Below are 12,229 nucleotides of genomic sequence, written 5' to 3'. Positions count from 1 at the left end.
TCATCATTCTAAGGATACCATTCCCAGTTGCTGTATAATAGCACCACTGTGACCCAATTTTTTCCATCATGCCGGAACAATTATGGCACGCTCCAATTGTCTGGAACTGAACAAACAGTCTTGAGGTAGCTTCTATGCTTGCAATCCGTTCTGGATGTGATGACGGTCTCATGGTATGCAGACACTGAAGAAAAGCATGACTCTACCAAGTGTGTTTGGAAACTCTAGAATAGGCAAATTTTCACCTGTTTAACAGAACCTTTGACTCAAAGCTGCTACGCATCGGGTGTGAGATCGTAATATCACAGAGACTTTCACTCCAAGGCTCTGATCCAAAAGCTAGTGGGCTGCCTACATAATCAACATTACAGTTTTTCTCAATTGCTTAAACACTATAACCAATCTTTTGAACTAAAATTTTAAAATCATAACACCATTTATCAAAAAGCACACCCATTTCCCTAAACTATAAACACTATTCCCTTGTTTTGACACATGAGTCAGATTTGTTGAACTGTCACTGCAAAACTCTAGACACAAATCCTTTCATTTGTCATTGCCTAGACCATGTGGTCATTTAGAAAGCAATAGCATTCAATATTGTTCACTCAAGTCAGCACAGCTTCAGCTCAGTTAGCACACAAATACCCAGGGGGAAACATTAAGGCCACGTTCACACAGCAGCAGAATATGGTTGTCAGTCCTTACCGTATTAAGGACTCCTTTGAGTCCTTAATACGGTTACGTTCACACGCAGTACAGTTATTTACGGGAGTGACGGGGAGGTGCGTCTTATGCGAATGAGTCCCAGGACTTTAATATGAATAAGATATTATCACTAACATGCAGACAAAAATGGTAAAAAAAAAAACATTTCTAGGAATGACAATAACAGTACATTTGCGCTCCTCCATCATTTTGACTTTGCATGATTGCGGATCTATTTCAAAAATGGCTTTTCAACACAGTCTACGTTTGAATTCGACCGATTCGACTCTGGCTTTGGAATTTCAGAATGAGCATAGCATCATTTCAGATGCGATGAGTCCAAAGATTATTCCAGTTATGAATTAATTATTCTGTCACAGACTTTTTTAATGCACGTTTATATGTTTTATTCTTAATAAATTTTTTTCTTAATAAAGTTTCTTCTCTAAATACTGTATGTTTCCATCACTTTTTGTGTACATTTTATTTCATTGAATAAAGAGTATCCACCCCAGTGAGTATGAGTTACATTTATTCACATCTTGTGCAGTATCTTAAAATGTGCAGACGTAGCGTTTTTTTTTTTCTTCAGAAAACCAATATGACTCATTTAAAATTCTGTAATACATTACTGCATGCATAAGTTTCAGAAACCCACTTTATAAATGACAGAAAAGTGAATACCGGTCAAATACAACAGATCATCGCTAAGACATGGCACGGACGATTTTATGGTCCATTTATTCAAATTCTTAATGATTTTCAGTACATTTAACATAGATTGACAACATTATTTCTATTATACTTCATTTTTCTGAACATATGTACACGAGTTCTGTCTCGCGCACATGCGTGCGAGCCTTTGAAAGTATTTGGCTGCAGAAAAACGATCTAGTGGACTTTTGTTCTCAAGCACTCAATTCACTCTCGCATGGGCTGTTGTACAGTACACACTGTCTGTGCCATCACAAAAATTGGGCTGCACGCGGATGGGGAGTGCAGACGTCCACGAACCCTCCTGATGATGAAAATTTTGCGATGCAGACGGTGCGTGGACGTCCGAAGTATACTTTGGGGTTAAGCCCGTAATAGCGGGCCCCCAATCCACCCGGGCCCATATGCACTTGCATACCTTGCATGCCCAGACGCTACACCACTGAGTCACTGTTCTCCACCGGAGAGGCTCCCGTCAGTTTTGTGTTTCTTTTCGAAATTCTAATGCCGTGTCATTCGCAAGACGTCGCAAAGGACGTGACACGAGTGCAACAGTTAAAGACTCTGGCTAGCGCGTGTTCACATGCTGCTGTTGGTTAATGAAGTTTTGATGGATGACCTCGCGGTTCAATTAGTCTCTTGTCATTTCAAAAGTGATAAGACTTTTCAGTTTTATGGACTTTAATATTACGTTGGTCACTTTCGTTATGGTTACTAGTAAGAGAATACGGGCTTGACTCTCGTTGCACGTTCATACAGACAGTGTTCCAGATGCTATTGTAAGTTTTTGTGTGAACGGGAAATTCGAGACTCACACCTGTAAGTAAATGCGGTTGTCAATGCCAAAAAAGTACAGTGTGAACGTGGCCTAAGAGTCAAAATTTACCAATCAGAACCTTCAATAGATAGATAAAAGAGCCTGAGTCAGTTCATTCAGTTTTGGAACAATGGATCCAGAGAGATGTGATAGAAGAGGTTGAGGACACCAGAGAGGAGGAGGAAGAGGTGAAGGAAGAGGATGAGGATAAAAACGAGGAAGGGGAAGGGCAAGGAGACAAGAAGCCTTTGATGAAATTCATGTCACTTTAGTTGACCATGTCCTTGTCCACGTTATGACTATGAGGGAGGCTGGGCAACGAGTTTCAGTTGATGCGTGCCGGGTGGATCAGGCATGCAAGAGGATTTTACCCCCGCCAATATAGCCTGTGATGTTGATGAGATTCTCTGGCCTGTCCCAGACCAAAGATGGGATGCTAGGGTGGTTGTTGTTTTTGGTGTATTGTACTGTACAGTACATTAAGTGATAAATAAAATCTGCAAATGTATACATTTGTTGTATCTTTTGTTGTGTTGATCCTGTGAAAATGTTTTTGAGGGGGAGAACCAAGAAACATAAATTATTACGGGTTTTTGTAGTATTGTTTTGAATTTATCTCACCAGTGTGTAAGACTATGTTGTAGTGTGTGTGTTTTTGAGGGTTTGTGTGTTTGGGCAAAGTTTGGTTTTTCATCAAGATTGAATGGCTTTGAGTAAAGAGCTTTATTTTGACCTGAAAATAGGAAGTTTGGGGAATTAGGTGAGAAGTTGTGGATTTGTGTTTAGAGTTTTGAGAAAAGGAGGCATAATTTCAAGAAATGTTTAAGCAATCGAGAAAAACTAAGCTCCCAATGCAAAAGCTTTGTGGTTAAAAAGTATATACAATTATATTTTTAAAAAAAGACAGATTGTTTCGCTAGATAAGACCCTTATTCCTCGTCTGGGATCGTGTAGAGCCCGTTGAAGCTGCACTGAAACTGACATTTGGACCTTCCACCCGGTGAACCCCACTGAAGTCCACTATATGGAGAAAAATCCTGGAATGTTTTCCTCAAAAACCTTAATTTCTTTACAACTGAAGAAAACATAAACATCTTGGATGACATGGGGGTGAGTAAATTATCAGGAAATTTTCATTCAGAAGTGAACTAATCCTTTAAATATCTACCTCTCTAGAAAGAAGAAAGCCACAAAGTTGTAGTTTTGGAACACAGCTCAAGAGCAGATCACAGTTCAGTGTGCATTCCCCAGGCTAGGGAAGGGTATGCTGGGATACGGGTGAATATGAGTCACCTGGCTCTGCTCTTGAATGGCTGGAATCCAAGGGGTCAGGGAAGGGGAAGTGACACGACTATTTTCAAATGCCCCACACAGAGAAATGTGAAAACGGCAGGTGGCCAGGACTCACGGATCGGCTGAGATTCTGAGATCTGTTCTGAGTTTAAGAGAAATCAATGACGAAAACTCTGGATTAAAAAGTCATGGACTGACGTTCTCAAGACCCAAAGGCATGTTTATATAATTGAGCAAACATTCGTCTCTTGTTTTCGTGTTTCTCCATCAATGACTGAATACCGACGGGATTATGTTAGAATGCTTAATGGTCCATTATCAAAAAGCTCAACACAGGAACTAGTTGTATCAGGGTGTCCTGAAGAACTTTAACACATAAACTGCATTTTATTTTTACATTTTTTTAAGAAATTGTAAGTGCTTGTCCACGTTAAGCTTACTGATTCTACCTTATTCTGGTTGGTTATGGTGCAAAAATCACTGTAACGCATGTCCTCCTATGGCAATTTTGTGGATTTAATTTAAAAAAAATCTATTTTATTTTGAGGTTTGTGTATATGTTTTGAGGTTTTTGTTTATGTCTGGGTCATATTTCCTCATAAAATTTAGAACTTAAAATATATCTCAAAAAAGCAAAAATAAAATTCTCCTTAAAATAAAAAAATGCATTAAAAAACTTTAAGATTAGATTTTTACTTAAGAAAATATTAGTATTGCTTACCCACGTTAAGCTCGTTGACATGACTGTAGTTTGCTACAGTATTGCTATGCCATTGAGTAACTTGTGGCTTAAGAGACTTTTAGATATTGGCATTTTACAGATTGCGAGAGATATTACATTGTATTTTTTGAGGTATTTCACATTCCCACAAAGAAACTATGAGAAGCATTCAAACAAAAAAAGAACAGTTCAGCCAGACATACTCACCAACTGTGTCACAAGGTTCATCTTTGTGGACACAAAAATCTGTTCTAGAGAGAAAACAAGACAAGACCAGAGAGACAGATGTTAGCTAAAGGAAAATCACAAATGATATCTCTTTCATATCTCAATTTTTCTCAGCAATAAGATTAAACAGAGAGCATATGGAGACTGCTGTCTAATCATATTTCAAATGTGTCAGAAATCTCAACAATGTCTCAAACTGTCCTCAGATACCAATAATATGAACTCAAACATTTCTCATTTAATTCTCCCATGAAGGAATTGAGCTATATGCCATTTACGCTAATTTATAACTTCTTTCTGTATGACCAAGTTGTGTTTCTTGCTTCTCAGATCTGTTTGAAAGCAATAAAATGCTCCTCTGTGTACATTTATTTACTTGCGTATAATTAAGCATAAGAGAAATAAACTAACCAGTTTCAAGACAAAGAAAAAAGCAAACATTAAAGGCAAAACAGAAAAAAAGCTTTAGTAAACAGAGAATGAAAAGCTGATATAAAATATCTTGAGAGGCTTGAATGTATATGTGTATCTGAGAATGTTTTGTTGTGTTTGTTTGGATGCCTTTTGTCTGAACCTGACCTCTGATGGTTAAATAGAGCCATGTGGGAAAACCACAGCGCTGTTGCTGAAACCGTGTGCTCCTGTCCCCTGATGTGGCTTTCCTCTATTGGTTTAGTGAGTAACACTTCAAAACAGCAGCAAATTAATTGAACCCAGCTCATGTCCTGCTCGACACTTGACTATTTATGTTTCATGAGGATTGAACATGCTCAAGAGAAACTACAACAACCAGACTAGAGTGGCATGAACTCAACATGACACCAAAACTTCAGACAGTGATGGCAGTGGAGCATTTCTGTGACTTCAGACAGTATAAAACCACTAAATAGCACTCAAGACTGACAATCAAACCCACTAGGGTGAATCACACAAAGCTTGTCAAAGAACATGTCTGGGTTATATTTTACCCTAAAAATACCTAAAAATATTTTCCCTCTGCAAAAATAAAAAACCTTCTCACTCAAAAAAAAAAAAAAAAAAAAGCATTTAAAAAAATTGAAGAACCTAAAAATATGTTCCTAAAATAAATAAAACTAAATTAAATTATACCATAATTCACTGCAAAAAATCTAAATTAATTGTGCATATATACACACACACACACACACACATTTACTAAACAGGGCAAATTAGCACGAGACCACAATCCCAAAAAAGAGCCGATGGGAATGGAAATTTCTGCGCGTGATCTACTGACGCAGACGCAGCTGGATCATTTCTAAAATGACCAATGCAATCTACCAAGAGCAGCACAAATTAGTGTCTGGTTTAAAATATGCTTCTTTTTTTTGTTGTTGTAAATAATGGCGCAAATGCTAGTAGCCTAGGGCTGGGACGATACATCGATTCTCAATCGATACAATGAATCTGGATCGATCCTGATATTTTCTCTCTAATCGATTCTGAGCTTAGTTTTAACAGCAGATGGCGCTCTAGGCTAGTTTTTAACCACATACTCTCAAACGCTCACAAAGAATAGTGCTGGACAGCGCTCGTTTATTCACGTAAGTGGATAAATATACTTGCACCTCTTTATGATGCGAGATTTGTAATTCGCGTCAACCTTTTTGAACTTTATGAATGATTATTTTAGGTTTAAGTGGTATGTGTAAAGTAACTGGAAGAAGGCAGTGTCCGAGTGTTTCTAAAGCACGTATAGTAGTGCCATCTGCTGTTTAAAAACTAAGCTCAGAATCGATTCGAGAGAGAATCGCAAAACATCGTAAAATATCAGAATCACTCTAGATTCTTCGTATCGCGAATCGAGATTTGATGTATTGCCCCGGCCCTAAAATTGACTAGTGCAAACTTTAGTAAATCACCTTGAGTGATTAATTTAAATACTCTCCTCCCATAATTTTTGCATCTGAAAGGGAAACTCCTACAAATATATATGCAATAAGGTCAATCGCAAAAATTACAACCCTGTCCATCGCTAAAATAGGGTTTGCGCTGGCACATGCTATTAGGAAATCTGGCTCATGGTGCGTTATCCTGCTGGAAGTAGCCATCAGAAGATGGGTACACTGTGGTCAAAGGGATGGATATGGTCAGCTACAATACTCAGGTAGGCTGTGGTGTTTAAATGATGCTCAACTGGTACTAAGGGACCCAAAGCGTGCCAAGAAAATATCCTCCACATCATTACACCACCAGCACCAGCCTGAACCGTTGATGCAAGGCAGGATGGATCCATACTTTCTTGTTGTTTACGCCAAATCCTGACTCTGCCATCTGAATGTTGCAGCAGAAATCGAGACTCATCAGACCAGACAATGTTTTATCAATCTTCTATTGTCCAGTTTTGTTGAGCCTGTGTGAACTGTAGCCTCAGTTTGCTGTTCTTATATGACAGGAGTCTCACCGGTGTGTCTTCTGCTGCTGTAGCTCATCTGCTTCAAGGTTGGACGTGTTGTGTGTTCAGAGATGCTCTTCTGCAGACCTCAGTTGTAACAAGTTTTTTGAGTTACTGTTGCCTTTCTATCAGCTGGAACCAGTCTGGCCATTCTCCTCTGACCTCTGGCATCAACAAGGCATTTTCTCCCACAGAACTGCCACTCACTGGATATTTTCTCATCTCTGAGACCATTCTCTGTAAACCCTAGAGATGGCTGTGCATGAAAATCCCAGTAGATCTGCAGTTTCTGAAATACTCAGACCAGCCTGTCTGGCACCAACAACCATGCCATGTTTAAAGTTATTTAAATTACCTTTCTTTCCCATTCTGATGCTCAGTTTGAACTTCAGCAGATCATTTTGGCTGCTACCGTGTCTCATTTCCAAGGCTGCGTCCTCCGGAGGTCGCATCTGAAGGCTGCATATATCATCAAGGATGTCTTCTTTAAGAAAAGTAACATCCTTGATGATGTATGCAGCCCACAAAAGCGACCTCCGGAGGACGCAGCCTCCGAAATGAGACACAGCTCATGTCTGCATGCCTAAATGCATTTAACTGCTGCCATGTGATTGACTGTGTGTGTGTGAGTGAGTGGTTCTGGTAAACCCTACCCACAAACATCTTATTCTCACCAATGGTCTCTTGAGTGTATCACACAATATTCTCTTTAAGATACTTGCTAGATTTCGTTTGGCAGATCAGTGCTAATAGCGTTTTGCCACTACAGCAGGGCTAATGTGAGCATGCTGAGAATTAAGTCAGAGCTCTGTGATCCGATGGAACAAACACAGAATGTCTAAAGGCCAGGGCTGGGTGTGAAATGGCAAACAGATGCTTTAGAAGGGGCCGTTTTCCCACGTACCCATCTGACGACAGAGCAAGGTGCTGACAGCTTCACGTCAGCATCTGGGAACGAATCAATGTGAAGTTGCACTACGCATATATCAGGGCTCAGGGTGTCTGTGGAGAAGTGCAGACAGACAGAAGAGGGAAGAGAGAGCGAGCGAGACACAGAAAAACAGAAAGAGACTAATGCAAACACCAAAAAACACTTGATGTCTGGATATCGTCCAGTCTCGCTTACAAAAAGCAGCATTGGCCCCCCACTTCCTGACTGGCCTGAATTCAAACAGATTCGTCCCCACATTACATGCAGACAGCACAGCTCCTCCCCGCCACCAAAGGAAACCCATCTGACATCCAAGAAGATCTAAGAGACTTAGTTTTTTTGCTTTCTCAGCACAATAAGAGTTGCACCAAGCACTAACAAACAAACTAGGCAAGCTAAAGCACAATTAAACAACCCATCAGGGTCAACGTCAGTTCAAGCTGAAGGTGCCTTTGAATGTCTCAATAAGCAGTCGACATTTAGGATTGAAAAGCATTCCTGAGTCAAGCACAACCATGTTCAATGCCTCCAAATCTTCTAACAACAAAGAGCTAAAGATGTCTGCTGTGCTTCCTCTTGTAATTGTCATTGGCAGGGCCGAACTCCAGCAGCCTCCGAGCCTGTAATTTGACTTTACCAAAACCATTTTTGAGCTTAAACAATGAGTAACAGGTGAGGAGAGCCAGAAAACCAGATACTTCTACTGTGGTTTTAAACACTAAATTGTTAACAAATAACAAGCAGGGATTCTGGCACCCGGTGTTGGGGAGTAAATAACTAAAAGCAGCGACCTCACTAATATATCCACATTATGTGGTAGAGTGATAGTAGCTGTTTTTAAAACAGTTAAAAAGTTTCAAATCTTCCCAAACTACAAGAGTCATAATTATCTAGTTTGTTTCATTTAGTGTTTATTTGTTTACTCAATTATGTCAGTAGTGTCTGTTTTTGTGCCAGATAAATACTGCTCTGATTTTAGAAATAAATTATCTGATATTCAAGTTATATAATGCCCCCCTCACATATCTTTAATAGCCAGTTTCACATAAGAAACAAGAAACATGACCTTTTCTGGCAAATGTAACGCATCTGGTATTTATACAATGGTTTTCCATCTTTTATGCATATTATTCACATATCAGCACCAAATGTTGAAACTCTGTGAAGTAATTTACTGGAAATTAGGTTAGTTCACCCAAAAATGGAAATTCTGTCATTAATTACTCACCCTCATGTCGTTCCACACCCGTAAGACCTTCATTCATCTTCGGAAGACAAATTAAGATATTTTTGATAAAATCCGATGGCTCAGTGAGGCCTCCATTGCCAGCAAGATAATTAACACTTTCTGATGCCCAGAAAGTTACATCAGTGGTTCGGAGCGTGTATCAAACTGCCAAAGTCACGCCCCCCAGTGGTGAAACACTGAAATTTCAAAACAATTATGATGTAACGAAGCCTCGTTTACTGAAATCATGTGACTTTCACGCTCCGATCCAAGATTCATAAAGCTTTGAAGCTTCATGAAGCAGTGTTTTGAAATCACCCATCACTAGATATTGTTGAATAAAGTCATTATTTTGTTTTTTTTGGTGCACAAAAAGTATTCTCGTCGCTTCATAACATTAAGGTTGAACCACTGCAGTCACATGAAGTGTTTTAAATATGTCTTTAGTAGCTTTCTGGGCATCTGAAAGTGTTAATTGTCTTGCTGGCAATGGAGGCTCACTGAGCCATCGGATTTTGTGTTCTGAAGATTTTTGGGTGAACTAACCCTTTAACCTTAAACATTAGTGCTGTTATCATTAACAAAAACTATTAGTTTGTGTCTCTTGAAAAAAAAAAAAAAAAAAAACTTTGGTAACACTTTAGTATAGGGAACACATAAACTATTAACTATGACTTTTCCCTCAATAAACTCCTAATTTACTGCTTATTAATAGTTAGTAAGGTAGTTGTTAAATTTAGGTATTGGGTAGGATTAAGAATGTAGAATAAGGTCACGCAGAATAAGGCATTAATATGTGCTTAATAAGTACTAATAAATAGCCAATATTTTATTAATATGCATGCTAATAAACAACTAGTTAAAAGACCCTAAAATAAAGTGTTACCAAAACTTTTTATAAGTTATACTGAATGAGATTCAACTCCATTTTTAAAGTCAGTTTAATATAATTTAAGATGAAATTACTTGTACAACCAAGTTGATTATACTTAAAAATTGAAGGCAGCAACTGAACTTCTGTTTTTAAGTTGAAATCGGTGTAAATTTTTTTACAGTGTAATTATTTTTTCAAAAGCTTGATTATAGTGTAAATTACGAGTAGGTTGTAGTTTTGGATGCTAGTTTCAAAGTAGTTTCCCCAACGTTGGTGGTACCACAAGTGGGCAACAAATGACAAACAAAAACATCAGAGGACCTTTGAGGTGGCTGGACAGAAAAAATAAATCAAATAGGCTTTTAGAATTAACAAAGAGGTTGTTGTTTACTAAACGTCAGGCAGCTAAGATGGATGTCTCTTGTTTTGAGTCTACAGTCATCAAACGTTTGCACCATACGTGCTCTGCGACGTGTCACTTTGGCTGTCTGATGTCCCTCTATTCCAAAGCGTTTTTGATGTGGGCTTCTGGTTTCCCTCCCTGTTCCTTCACAGCTTAAGTGAATGTGACACACAGCTGGGTGCTGAAGACAGATCCCGTTCAGCCAAGGATGGCTAGGAATGGATACAGTTAGGCATGCTGATTTCCATTAGCACTGACGTGCATGGAGGACCGTGTCACAACTGCTGCGAAACTGTCCAGGCGAAAGCATTTCTGACCTCATCCAGCATAACAGTAACTATGCAGCTTTCCATTCAACTCGTAAAGTCAGTATTTCCAACTTCCTACTTGGAAGGGTGCAATACAAAGGCAGACTTCCAATTTGGAAACTCGTGCGGAAATCTAGAAGTGCCAACATTATATAATAATCAGACCTATTTAGTAAACGCTTGCAGAGTCTGCCGTGTAAAACATGGTAAATGATCATTTCTGTTGACAATCATACATTTCATAGCATCATTTAACCTGGACATCTATATCTATGAAGAAACTTGAACAGCTTCAAATATAACAGCAGATTTGCTATTTTGTTTCTTTGTACATCAACCTTTAGCATCGAGCATTAATGGTCAGAAGTCATATCAAGTGGGAATATCCTGCATCTGACTTCGGATGGAACGCAGCACAAAACTTCATGCTGTAGAAGCAGAAATGCTTATAGCAGAAATATGGTCCGTCCGTCCGTCCGTCTGTCTGTCCAGTCTGTACCGTCACGGTACGGGCGCCATGGTTCGGTGCATACAGTCAGACGACGAATGCAGTCAGTCATAGGTGATCCACACTCCAATCCAGAAGGGGGCGCGCACGGTAATGTAATTCTGCTAGCTAACTGGCACAACAGGAGCAGAAGAGCAGAAGAAGAAGAGATGATCTATGCACCAACTATGCAGTTTCCATTATTTTTTCCACAACCTTCACAGAAAGGAAACCAGGATGGCAGAAAGCGGCATTGTGTTTGTTTTCTTTATTTTAAAAAAGCATGTTTTGTTTTTATTGTGATGTGGGTTTTCGCAAATAAAAGTAAACCCTTTACAGTTTCCAATGCTGTCTTACTCTTATCTGTATGACCAGATTATTTTAAGTTGTTTCCGCTGATATAATGAGACAAAATAATTTGGCATTGTGCCGACAAACATGCTAACACATATCAGACAACATCATCCAGATCTATCTATCTATCTATCTATCTTAGATTATGCATGCTTTGTTGTGGAGAATACAGTAGAGTGCATAGTGACTCTACTGGGACAGCATCACTCCACCTGAAACAGCTCTTAAAAATGCACAAACTGAGCACAGTAATGATTTTATGTGGGGTCTTAGCGAAGGGCTGACTGTGTTCAGAATGAGTTTAATCTCTCACAAGAGCAGTGAAAAACACATCTATGGAAGATAATCTTCTTCAGTCAGCAAGTGCCGCGGGAACCTGGGACGAGCCACGCAAAGCTGTGAGAGGGGAAACCGAGGCGCACCTTGTCAAGCCTTAATTTGCTTTGATGCATTCTCGCTGCCCCGAGCCATCTTGGCATGCAAGCCGAGACAGATGTTGCTCCTGTACGCCGCATCCTTATAGAGAGTTCCTTTTGTACGCCAGCGGAGATCATATTTAACCCGGCACAGGGGGAACAAAGGCACTCTCTGTGTGAGCTCGCTCTCCCTGCAAGCTTCTCGGGCCCGGGATGACAGATATTATCTGACAGGCTCACATGAGTCGTTTTAACAAAAGGATTTTCTTTTTCTTTACTTTTTTTTGATTCTGAAAATTACAGTACGCTAATAAACCCTAATCCTACGCTG

The 12,229-nt window shown here is 39.4% G+C and overlaps 1 protein-coding gene across 1 annotated transcript in view; it reads right to left on the bottom strand.

Moving 5' to 3' along the window:
• The window catches only part of adamts17 (ADAM metallopeptidase with thrombospondin type 1 motif, 17), a 139,736-nt gene that overhangs the window by 88,337 nt on the left and 39,170 nt on the right, over positions 1-12,229 (bottom strand). Inside the window, exon 7 of the mRNA XM_051901545.1 lies at positions 4,461-4,504. Coding sequence (XP_051757505.1) covers positions 4,461-4,504 — 44 coding nt within the window. The remainder of the gene's footprint in view (positions 1-4,460; positions 4,505-12,229) is intronic.

This window comes from Ctenopharyngodon idella, chromosome 7, assembly GCF_019924925.1.
Source record: "Ctenopharyngodon idella isolate HZGC_01 chromosome 7, HZGC01, whole genome shotgun sequence".
NCBI classification, from domain to species: Eukaryota; Metazoa; Chordata; class Actinopteri; order Cypriniformes; family Xenocyprididae; genus Ctenopharyngodon; species Ctenopharyngodon idella.
Note: the sequence above shows the minus strand (reverse complement) of the source record. Positions and strands in the feature narration are given on the sequence as shown.